The sequence below is a fragment of the Petromyzon marinus genome, chromosome 5, assembly GCF_048934315.1.
Source record: "Petromyzon marinus isolate PM22_M1 ecotype Great Lakes invasive population chromosome 5, UKy_Petmar_22M1.pri1.0, whole genome shotgun sequence".
Lineage (NCBI taxonomy): Eukaryota > Metazoa > Chordata > Hyperoartia > Petromyzontiformes > Petromyzontidae > Petromyzon > Petromyzon marinus.
This window is the reverse complement of record NC_133671.1, coordinates 14,547,830-14,560,844: the sequence shown is the minus strand read 5'-3', so window position 1 is coordinate 14,560,844 and position 13,015 is coordinate 14,547,830. Positions and strand designations below refer to the sequence as shown.

General features: G+C 40.7%; 2 protein-coding genes across 5 annotated transcripts in view; one reads left to right on the top strand and one right to left on the bottom strand.

Annotated features, from left to right (window-relative positions):
• PI4KA (phosphatidylinositol 4-kinase alpha) overlaps positions 1-13,015 on the top strand; it is a 72,561-nt gene that overhangs the window by 28,026 nt on the left and 31,520 nt on the right. The gene's annotated exons all lie outside the window — the stretch shown is intronic.
• LOC116939107 (pigment epithelium-derived factor-like) lies at positions 5,271-12,919 on the bottom strand. The gene is made up of 8 exons (XM_032947065.2): positions 12,899-12,919; positions 12,374-12,457; positions 12,066-12,246; positions 11,201-11,356; positions 10,339-10,542; positions 9,493-9,635; positions 7,598-7,811; positions 5,271-6,335 (listed from the first exon to the last, which is right to left on the bottom strand). Exons 2-8 carry the CDS (start codon positions 12,437-12,439, stop codon positions 5,980-5,982), a joined length of 1,320 nt encoding a protein of 439 aa, XP_032802956.1. The 5' UTR covers positions 12,440-12,457; positions 12,899-12,919; the 3' UTR covers positions 5,271-5,979.

Here is a 13,015-nt window from a genome sequence, read left to right as displayed (position 1 = left end):
TTTAAGAGTGTGCTCCTAATCTCAGCTCGTTACCTGTATAAAAGACACCTGTCCACAGAAGCAATCAATCAGATTCCCAACTCTCCACCATGGCCAAGACCAAAGAGCTCTCCAAGGATGTCAGGGACAAGATTGTAGACCTACACAAGGCTGGAATGGGCTACAAGACCATTGCCAAGCAGCTTGGTGAGAAGGTGACAACATACTCTTTGGTTTTATTCGGTAAAGTCACGTAGATAAAATAAAACAAAATTAAAGAAAATAATTAAATCGCGACGTTTCGGAGGCAACACAAGCTTCCGTCTTCAGGTGGAAAAGTCAACGCAGAATATCTGTGTCAGGAGCACAGTTCAGAGACAACCGGGATTATATACAGGTTAAGGGAGGGGGGAGGAGTCAGTAAGGGGGCGTGGGTGGGTGGGAGGGCTGGGTTAAGCAACCTTTTAATAGGCTGCTGCAGGTAACAACCACAAGGTGACAACAGTTGGTGCGATTATTCGCAAATGGAAGAAACACAAAAGAACTGTCAATCTCCCTCGGCCTGGGGCTCCATGCAAGATCTCACCTCGTGGAGTTGCAATGATCATAAGAACGGTGAGGAATCAGCCCAGAACTACACGGGAGGATCTCAAGGCAGCTGGGACCTTAGTCACCAAGAAAACAATTGGTAACACACTACGCCGTGAAGGACTGAAATCCTGCAGCACCCGCAAGGTCCCCCTGCTCAAGAAAGCACATATACATGCCCGTCTGAAGTTTGCCAATGAACATCTGAATAATTCAGAGGACAACTGGGTGAAAGTGTTGTGGTCAGATGAGACCAAAATGGAGCTCTTTGGCATCAACTCAACTCGCCGTGTTTGGAGGAGGAATGCTGCATATGACCCCAAGAATACCATCCCCACCGTCAAACATGGAGGTGGAAACATTATGCTTTGGGTGTGTTTTTCTTAAGGGGACAGGAAAACTTCACCGCATCAAAGGGACGATAGACGGGGCCATGTACCGTCAAATCTTGGGTGAGAACCTCCTTCCCTCAGCCAGGGCATTGAAAATGGGTCGTGGATGGGTATTCCAGCATGACAATGACCCAAAACACACGGCCAAGGCAACAAAGGAGTGGCTCAATAAGAAGCACATTAAGGTCCTGGAGTGGCCTAGCCAGTCTCCAGACCTTAATCCCATAGAAAATCTGTGGAGGGAGCTGAAGGTTCGAGTTTCCAAACGTCAGCCTCGAAACCTTAATGACTTGGAGAAGATCTGCAAAGAGGAGTGGGACGAAATCCCTCCTGAGATGTGTGCAAACCAGGTGGCCAACTACAAGAAACGTCTGGCCTCTGTGATTGCCAACAAGGGTTTTGCCACCAAGTACTAAGTCATGTTTTGCAGAGGGGTCAAATACTTATTTCCCTCATTAAAATGCAAATCAACGTATACAATTTTTGACATGCGTTTCTATGGATTTTGTTGTTATTCTGTCTCTCACTGTTCAAATACACCTACTATTAAAATTATAGACTGATAATTTCTTTGTCAGTGGACAAACGTACAAAATCAGCAGGGGATAAAATACTTGTTTCCCTCACTATAATCCAAACCTAAGCGCCCAGCCCCAGTGCCTTAAACTGTCAACATCTATGGTGCCCCCTAAAAAAATGTAGCTTCAAAATCTGAATCATCTCCATACTCCTAGTCTATCAATTTCAAATGACCTATTATCATCCGTGAGTGGTGTCTATCCAATTCTTGCTGTTTGTGAATATGTGGTGAAAAACACTATTGAACAAAGTTGGCAACAAAGTATACCTCTGATTAACACCAGTCCTCTTTCAGTTGTGCATGTTCTTACGTGCCCTCTTGCCTTACAATTAATGTTATAACAACATAGAAGTTCCCCTGAACTTTTGCTACAAACAAAATCACGTACTTGCTTCAAGTCCTCGAAGCAAACCATGGATATTGTATTTCATCTCAGCTCTTTGCTTTCACCTGCCTGACTAAATATTGCATTACTACAACACACATTCTTGGTTCTGTCGGTAAAGTCACGTAGATAGAAAATAATAATACATTTTTTTAAATTTGAATTTTTCTTTTCTATCTACGTGACTTTACCGAAAGAACCAAGAATATGAATTCCTGCAGTCACGAACGTTTTAAGTCAAAATTTGCTACAACGCCTTTTGCTGTAAACTCACCCTGGATTTCCCATAAGCACATTTATATTTGCTTATTTGTTCTGCACCACAAAACTCTGGTAAGTACCTTTCCTCGTATTCTCAGTAAACATATACCTTGTCTATCATCCTTATGTAATAGTATTATAGTGGCCTATTTCCAATCCTGAGGAAACTGTTTCTCATTCAACCATGTAGTAGTTCCTTCTGCCTTCGAAGGTTTAATCTAAATATGCATATCTCTAAGGTTGCTTATTTATCCATTTCTTGAGCATTGCCTGCCTTTTGTAAATTACTTTTCGTCTCCTGCTTGATGCATGCTCAGTGATTGATAGACTCGTGACACACTTAAACCTTATTACCAAAGATAAATTATACTCCTGCTTTATGTTGCCCACCCTTTATCACACTGCCTACGGATGAAATTGTCTATCACCACCTTACGTGAATCTATATCGCCTTACAGGCTCCCAAACAAAAGCCATGTGCATATTTGCTTTACTCACTTCATAAAAGGTTCATATGTGGCTAAACCTAATTCTTGTCTGTGTCGTGCTGTTTTAAACCATGTTTTATCAACTCTGGGGCAGTGGTCTTATACTTCTAATTTTATAGCCACCTGTGACTTGAGTGCACTGCAGATAATTGTTGATCTTGTCGGTCTGAGCTTGCCTGTTTAGAAGTCATGGTGTGGTGCTTGGTTTCAGGTAGAGTACTAAGCAGCAGCTACTCATTTGCCAGTGTATGTGGATGCTATTTTGATTACTGGGTTCTCATCTGTATTTGGCAATGCTGTTATCAAATAGGGATCCCTTTTGCGGTTGTCATTAGCTTACGTATAGTAGGCCTACGTTCTTTTTGGTGATGCCATGATTACCACTGCGCTATTAGGGATGCCATTGGCGACTGGAGACTCATCTATAACATTGGTAGTTATATTACACCAGGGATCCCATATCCTTAAACCAAAACCCCTTTAGTCACTACTTTGACACAATGCCTGTACATGATGCTGCCCATCTCCCGTGGATTTTAGGAACCTCCAGTAGTGGACACTCGAAATTCCTATGGTGGAGTCAACTGTCAATCTGTATTCACTTCTCACAAAAGTGCTCAGGGTTGAGTTGACTCCTGATCTTAATTTTTACTCGCAACCTGATAGGGAGCTGCCTGCTGTTATCTATGTATGTTGAACGCACTGTACATAGCCAACCGTGCTAACTAAAGGTTCGAGGAAAGGACAAGAAACTTAACAGAAAAAGCCGTTCTAAAGAAATTAGGTTTAAAACGGCATAGCTCCAGTGGCTTTCAAGTATCGGAAGGAAGAGCGTTACAGATGGCCGCAGAAGCGCATCTGAAAGCGTGCGATGCAGTGACCATCTTTGTTCGATGGCTAGCCAAAAGTCGCTGTGAGGGTGATAGTGTATGCTTCTTAATGCAGTTAAGGAGGGAATTCAGATGGTATGTTAACGAAACACAAATTTTCAATTGGATAAACGTTGGCGATGTAACATCTGAAGTTAATGAAAGTCTTGAGTGGAGTGTTAAGACATTTTTTGTGATTTTCTGAAATGCATATGCTTTTTGGAGACGTTTTCACATATTTTAGATTTTGATTTAAAGCTTTCGTGACTGCAGGGATTCATATTCATGGTTCGAAAGAACCATGAATATATATTTTAGAATAAATTAAACTATTAATCTTAACGGGATTCAATTAAACATGTTTAAAGTGCCTTATTGTCCCATGGTTTATATGCGTTTTTTGTGTAATTTTATGACTGCGTTGGAATAATCACTTGAAATACTAGTTATTAGTTTATATTCCCGGTAATTTATTGCACTTGGAATCAAACCCGGATTATCGCACACTTATCCCCGGGTATTTTAAAGTAAAATAGAAAAGTCTGTCCTATAATCATATGCTTATTTAAAAAAAAAAACTGGTACTTTACAAATATGTTTTTAAATCATGTTCTCTGGCCCCACCGTGTTAAATGCAGTCTCTTAAATCCTTCTTATCTCCATCTCTGTGGCCTTTTTGTTTGAGTGCTATGAAAGAAGAGGCACTGCCCCGAAATGTCACCATTTATATAAATGTATATATTTTTTCTGTTCAGGCAGTGTTGTTGTTGTTGACGATTGCTTTTTTATTATCTGGTACATTTGTGTGTGCGCGAACATATTTTTTTGTGACTTTGTTGACAGAAGCCACACATTTTGGGCATGGCACTACTTTCTGGAGCATATTATAATCTGGAGAATATTCATTATAGAAGGTTGGAATAATAGTGTGATTTCTGTGCTATGTAAGAAAATGTGTTGTACTCTTGAAGACATTGATTCAAACACATTCCTGCGGAGGGAGCTGGTAGGAACGTTGGGTTGCTCGGTCAATGGCCAGGGTCAACGGCGGCACCACGTGGTGTATTCAGCAAATATGCCCGACTGTGAGGGCGGGCACAAGCCGGCGTGAGTAGGTTAAACGTTGAGTTTTATAAGGGCACCACGGGGTGACCAGCCCCTCCCCACCCAGCCCTACCCCTCCAACCCCCCACCCAGCCCCTCCCCACCCTCCCCACCCAGCCCCTCCCCACCCTCCCCACCCAGCCCCTCCCCACCCAGCCCCTCCCCACCCTCCCCACCCAGCCCCTCCCTCCCCACCCAGCCCCTCCCTCCCCACCCAGCCCCTCCCCACCCTCCCCTCTCCACCCAGCCCCACCCCTCCCATTTTTGGATGCACGACGGACGGACACAATAATCCCCTGTGGGCTGGTGTAACCAGAAGGTTCCTACCAGTAAAATGTAACCAGATCTTGACATTCTTTTGTACCAAAACCAAGAAAGCTTGAATTTTAGAAGAGAAATTTAAGTATCAAATAACTTTTGAAAAAAAACTGCCCTTAAATGTAGTTCTTTGGTTAAATTACAATCATTAAAGAGACCTTAAGTAAGAAACAAAACGTACTTTTCATAGAAAGCAATTGTTTCTGTGTGCAATATACCAACGTGCTCATAGCTTATAAACATTTGAGTTAACTCTTGAGAAATATAAACATTGTAACCATTTTAAGGCAAGAAACTCACACGAACTTCACTCCATTTGTTATATATTTGCCTTCCCTAATTACATGTTTTTATCATTTAGCAAGGTGTGACGTTTTTGAAACATAAACAGAACATTTTTTTTAAGTAATAGCTGAACCAGGAGTTAAATACAGTGATAAGCCTTGATATTGTTTGGGATATTGTCATTTTTGTCTATCAAAAATACCATTTTGCATACATCTTTTCACAAGGACATTACACTGCTTGCATGCAACGCGTGGTGTCGTATTTCACAGCTAGTGTTACAAATATAATGTGCCATCTGGATCCATGCGTTTGTTTAATTTTGTACTTAGTCACGCTTGGATAAGAAAGCAAACATCTGCTAATATTGCATTTTAACAGATTAATTGAGAATAATCAAAAAAATCCAGTATATAAAATAATATTGATGATATTTTTTACCACATTGAAGATCTTGAGTAAAATAGGTTGTCTGCCAGTTGTATAACATGGAAGAGATCATTAACATGACTGTCAAGTGGAGAATTACGCAGGTACTAAAATGACAGATTATCTCTTCTAGTACATTTCCTAGATGGCCGTTTACTCCTCGTGTCGAGCTAAAAGAGAGATCCCTCTGCGGCCAAATTGACCCCAACGTCGCTGCGGCACTTTGCGTATGCTTAACAAAATGTGAATGCGCATTGTGATTTGTGTACGCCCTTTCCCGGGGAGGGCTTTGATCGTGTAATCAGTGCCCTGTGGTGGGGGTTTTGTGCGGGCGTTTGCCGGGCCCGCGGCGACGCTTCCCGTGGTTGCCCTCCGCACCCTCTTCCTCCTCGACGGCTGCGTCGGTCGGGTCCATGACCCGTCCGAGGAAGAGCACGGTGCCTGTAGACGTGTCACGAATGAGGAAGAGGAAGGGCCGGTCCACTTTGAACACGGGGTAAATGGGATTGGTACGGGAGAGGAAAATGCCGGTCACCGCCGCTGCCTCCGCCCCCTCCTCCGTTAAGTCCATGGTGGCTACGTGGGTGACGGCAGAAACTAGCAGGGGCTCCTCGGATATCTTATTGAAGTCCGGTGCCATGAACAGGTCATCCAAACCTGTAAATAGGTTGGGAGAAAGAGGGAATACACAATGTTATTAATGCTATTGTTGATAGCAAACGAACACATCTACACGTGCAGGCGTTTTGTGCAGTGTGTGATATTTGTGCTTGCTTGCATGCTTGGAATGACACTGAGAGACAAAACGAGCAACATGTGGATTAGCGAACAAATGCAATTTTCAGGAACATTTACATTCAAGAAAAGTAAGTGGCTTTGGCGGTAGGACGCGTCTGCACGAGGCATGGTAGCCAGTGGTCGAAACTTAACAACAGAGCGGCAACCAAATCAGGAAACAGCTTAAGAGTGAAGCCAACGCAGAGATGGAACGATTAAATCAAGCCATGTGCACTTGTTAGAAGTTATTGTTTGCAGCAGGTCCATGGGAGATGCTGACAGCTTAAATAGTGGATTGTTCATTTTGCATTATTGTGATCAGTAGCATAATCATGGCTGGTGATGTATGTATGTATGTTGAACTTCTTGCAAACTTTACATAGCCAACTGCGCTAATCTTAGGTGAAATGCTGATATTCTTGATTTGTATTCAGTTACTTTTGAAGTAAATGAAATTAAATGATCAATACTAAATGATTTTACATCTTACCGCATCCTTCTTTAAAAATAGCCCACACAATTCTCCTTTTAAGAAGCTGTCAAACAATATCAACTTGATATAGTTTTCAAGCCTACTGGCTATCAACAAAGATTCGTTCATGAAGCCATCCATATATACAGACACAGACACAATTTCAACCGAGAAGATGGTTATAAACTCAGCAATCATTGGAAAGATGTCATCAACCACTTTGGGTCATGACTTTATTTGTGTTTTCTTATCAACCTCCACCGTCAGCAGTGTGGGTGTGTGGAGCGAGGTGCAAGGATTGCTTGGAGGCCCTTTTGGTGGAGACCCACTGCCGGCTTAGTTGTTTTCTCCGACATTAACATTAGCTGCCCTGCCCATACTGCTGACATGCTTGGGCTACGCCCATCTCTAAACCTTTATAAACAGTTTGCCTTTAGAGGCTAACTCCCCCCTTTTCCTGATGTCGACCGCTTGTGTTGCGATTCACTTTATTTTGTATTATTATTTTTCTATCTATGCGACTTTACTGATATAACCAAATACCTTTGCAATGATTCCAAATAGGATTATTTCCACACTTAACCTGCTTTAACATGCTTAAGATGTTTTGGCGTTCACATATTTTTAAGTTTGTTAAGTTGTTCAATCTCAGTTGCAGCATTTTTCTAACCAAGGTGGTTGAGTGCAGTTGAAAGGTCCTTTTTCATTTTGAGGCGCAGGCGAGGGAGATAGACGATGCGATTTCCTGATTTCAGCTCTGACTCTGTGAGGTTGAGCAGCAGATCGGACGACAGACTCTGCTCCAGGGCCGTCAGGTTGGTCGTCACTTCGTCAGGCAGAAATATCAGCATGTTTTTGTCACCCTGGAACTCAAGTTGTGCAACCTGAAATCGGAAATAAGAGAATGTCCTGTGAATGTTTACAGATAAAAGCATCACCAGATCTGAATGCTACGTGGCTCGTTTGGGATACTCTTTCAGTTGTTTGAGTTGTTATCGTTATTATGAAGGTAATATAGTGATGTGAGAATCTAAAGACATCAATCAAACTGTTCAGAAAAGTAAACGGGCTTGGGCTGGTCATATTGCCAGAAAGGATTGATGGCAGATGCTACAAAATAATGATGGAGCATATCTGAGAAGTACATCCACCCAGGAGATGGAGAGATTAAATCTCCTCCTGTGCAGGATTGTAGGTGGATCGTTGCATTGAAGGGCCATGAGGGATGGCAATGGCTTGCAATTACCTTCATCCAGCAGTAGATTGATCGTGGCTGACGAGAAAGTTAAAGAGCATGGGACGGTGCATAGATAGTTGAGAAACCTACTCGTTTCTTTTTTTGCCGAGACATTTAACCTGCCAGTGTGTGAGGTATCACAATATGACTCTCTACGTGATCCACCAAACACACCTCCAAGTACGCATTACCACCTCGGGCATTTATCTTGGTAAAATAATTAAGTTCATTACAGCCATTGGTTAATCCACCGCTGGAGGAAAGCCTCCCCATGACATGTCCCTCATTGTGGTTGTTTGACCATGCTTCACCGTGTGTGGGTTGGAGAAGTGGGTTGCTCAGAAACGGTTCAGATATTATTTACCACTGACGTTCGCCATGATGGAGACTTGCACTTGGTTCGTAGCACAATGCGCTAACCACTGCATCACTAGGCCCCATTTAATCATTATACTTTCATGACATAGATTAAACAAGACCTCGTGTAAACCGAAGTTTCAGTGATTGTTCCTTGGTATTTTTACACTATTAGTAGTACAGATTCAATTTAATCCTTTTTTGCGAACCAAAATCAGCACATGTCCTCATTATAAGGTTTTGAGTTCGATTCCCATGTGGGGATATTCATTCAGGTTATTTATTTCTTACACTATTCAAAAAACCTTCCTTCAACTTTAAACATCAATAATAACAGTGAAAACTACTTAGTTTTAATCCCGAATATAAATTAAATAAGAGCACCTTCTCCACATGCGAATGGATCCCAACACTTTGTACAATGAGTGAGAGGTCACTCGGCCCCTTACATTACAGCAGAGCTGGCTTTTGGGAGCTTATTTTAAAATATATTGTGCATGTATATACAACCAGGATCTGGTTTTGCTTTGGAAAAATCTGACCTGACACAACTTGGATCAGGCCCATTCAGCTCACATGTGGCCAGTGAAATACAATATTACAGTACAATGTACTTATAAAATATTTAAATGTGACTGCATCCCAAATTGCTGTATGCAAAAAAAAAACAGAAGAGGAAAACATTTATTATTTGTAGCAAATGGAAAAATTAGGGGCGGGGGGGGTGTATGAGACATTTGTATAGATCGAAACGGTCAGCCAGGTTTGATGCCTAAGTTTCAGGCACTGTTGACAAACTTGATGCCAGTTTTTCTTTAGGAACACTGGTGGATGGTGGAGTCTTTGTCAAGGATTTATTTTTTTGTTTGGCAGTATATTCGGTATTTTGAGCCTCTTTATCATGTACAAAAATGTCAAGTAAATCAAGTGTGGAATTTTTGGTCAATAAAGCTTTTAGTGATGCAGCTTACTTTGTATGGCAGGTATGGATGACGTCCTGCCTTTACTGGGTATATAGAGTCATACATCATGTCCACCATGGTTTTGTTTTCTTCATTGATATGGAACCAGACTGGTGATGTATTATCTTTATAGAATTGCTGTTCCCACTTCCCTAAACACATAAATAATCCATAATACAGGGTTTTTTTTAGACATAGCTTCAGTACTTCGTTTTTAAAGTTAATTTCAAATGCCTTCTTACTTGTGAAACTATAATTATAATGCTATGTTTTCAAATGTATTTATTTTAATGTCCACAGATAAGTTACAGCATATATATTAACAAAGATGCACCGAATTTAAATTTAGATTTAAAGCTTTCGTGACTGCAGGGATTCATATTCTTGGTTCTTTCGGTAAAGTCACGTAAAAGGGAAACAATAAAATAATACAAATATAAAACAATAAAATTCTCACGACGTTTCGACTGCAACACAAGCAATCATCAGGTGTGAAAACCACAGCAAGAACATTTTCAAAAATGTAAAAAATTTCTTGCTGTGGTTTTCACACCTGATGATGATTGCTTGTGCTGCAGTCGAAACGTCGTGAGAATTTTTATTGTTTTATATTTTTATTATTTTATTGTTTCCCTTCTACGTGACTTTACCGAAAGAACCAAGAATATAAAGACGCACCACTATATAAAACATTACAACTGTCATAGAGTGCAATATTCTTTCTCATTAAACACATCTGCTTGCAGGATAAATAGTTTTGTTCAATGGTTTAAATAAAGCGAGGTATTTTATGCAGAACATGGAAAAGTGGATGAATAGGAGGCTCATAGTCAGCCTCGTGTGTCTCTCTTATACCCTTGAAGTAGATAGCACTCAGAAGTAGCATTCTCAAGTTGCTCGGTAGCTCCTTAAGGAAATCTTTGATTTTCCCATCCGTCTTTTCTTCCACCCAACTATTTATTCTTTTCAGGTCTTTTTCTTCAGGACCATTGAGGTTTTCTGGTTTTGCATGGTAGTTTTGTTCAACTACATCCAAAAAATCCTTTTTGATTTTAATGTCTGAAAGAAGAACACATGTTACTTCACAAATAATAATTCACAGCACATTGTCAATCCACTGCTGAATGAAGGCCTTCCGCATGCCACGTCGTACAAGATGGGGTTTTTTTTTTTAAATCACATTTCCTCATTCCTAGTCAATGTGGGTAGGTTGATGGGGCTGGGTAGTGTGCAGAACCAGTTAAGATATCACTGACGTTCACTGTGGCCAGGAATCAAACTCGAGCCGCCGAGCATATATTGCAGTGAGTGTGGTGCATCACCACACTCTTTGGTTATTTCGGTAAAGTCACGTAGTCTGAGCACACCACCTCTTTGTTTTTTACAGTACAGTACTTTATGCTAATGGTAGTTTTCAATCTTGTGTCAATGCACTGCTGCACGAAGGTTTACCCACGCCGATATATCGGTTGAGGGAGTTGTTTCACCATACTTCACAACACTGGTTATTGTGGATTGGTGAAGTGGTTTGGATGGGGGGGGGGGTCCACAAGCAGTTTGGATATCACCGACCACCAATGTTAGCTGTGGCTCGGAATCAAACTCAGGTTGTCAGTTTTATAACCACTTCGCCAATGCTCCCTCATTTGTGTTAAATTTTTGCAATAATATCTCTTGGTCCGTTTTTATTAACACATGGAAAACAAAACATATTTACTTCTTGCTGCAAAGATGCGAGCTGCCATTTTGGACACACTTTTCCCAGAAGTTATTTTCTGGATGAGGTCACGGAATGTGCCGTGCAAGTTGGGGTTGCGAAGATGAGTAAAGTAAAGAGCTCTGGCAAGGGCTTGTTCTGTCGCTCCGTGAGCCCCTAAAACACAAGACACAATATCCAGTTTACTCCCCAGTCCAACGGTACGAATTAAATATACTGCATCATTGATATTTTTCTAACTTTTAATGCAGAATATACAGTACATTTGTGTATACTTGCAGCAAAATGTACTTAAACATAATTATGTTCATATGTATAAAAAAAATACTAAATACAAGTGGGATAAAAGTTAATGACGCAGCTGTGATAAGACAGTGGAACACAGATGACGGGCCACGACATGGCTGTAATTTACCCTTCAAATAAGTACATTTTAGCTCATTAATAGCTCGTCTTAGTTATTCAAGATTGAAGTTTAACGTCAACAAATATACAGCCTTTCAATGTCATGGCTTGTCCGTGATGTATTTGTGGCGGATTTGTCTGAAAAGGGTGCCTGATAACAAATTATCTGACTTACATTATAATATGCAGTCCATTATTGTCACGGATGGAAATGGTGCGTTGTTAGATGATCAGAGAACATTCGTAAATGTGCTCACAAAAGTAGCACACCATCATCGTTAAGCGAAAGTTGATGCAGCATAGGGCAGTACAGCCCGTAAATGGCAAGTACATTATACTGCGCAGTGCGTTGCTATCACGGATGGCGAAACGGTGTGTTGTTTAATGATCAGTGAACCTTCCGTATGTGCTTACAAATTAGTTATGCAGCAGTAGTGATAACCAGTGAGGCAGCCCTTACCAGCAGTAAGCATGGCAAGTACCAACGAAGTGGTCAGGGGAGACATGAAGATGTTTTCTCCAGGGCTTTCTTGCGCAACGGCACGGTACAAATCGAAACCGAAGTTGGCTTGAGACATTGCAAGTCGGGTCATGGCGAATGAAGTCGTGGGTACTACCATTTGCTGTGGATAGTCATGTTCCTTTGAAACCAAAAAAGGACAAACAATTTACACCAAAGTAGGCGATAACACTCTTCAATAGACTTCATCATGAATGTGTGGCATATTTTACGTTCACCATCGCTATGTGTTTACTCTCGCGAATTACCTTGTGTTTATTTCTTGAGGACGTTGCAGGCGTCACCAAGAGAAGTAAAGTCAAAATCAGTAGCATTTTTTTTTAACTGAAGGGCTGGAAAATACAAAATATGGTTTAATACTGTTCAGTTTATGTACATCAGTTTACTGTCCACAGTTGCATATACAATGGCAGAGTGACTCAATCCCGTTTAATCATTTGATTATGGTTTTACTAAGTAGACATTTTCTTAAATATACATCGTTTATTTAACAAAAAACTAATTAAATTTCTATTATATATTTTCATCTTACAAACAAAACATACACAGAGAAAATATAAATGTTAAGGAAATAAAAAAGTATTAAAGTTTGTTAACTGCGACTGTCTACCAATGCAACACGTTGATTAGTTGAGTCAATGATTAATAAAAACACATTCTTACAGTATAACCCAGCAAGTATTTTTTTCACATAAAGTAAGACATTTCTTGCATATTTGAATACAATCCCTTCTTTAAGTGTTGGGTTATTTTGTTAGAAGTTAATTGCTTACCTGACTTGTGGAGTAATGAATTTCCTGTGGCCCTGGATCCCACTGTTTTATGCCAGAGATCTTGGGTAAATATTTAGAGGGTCACTGAATAAACGTTTGTGACCTTTCAAAATTGCA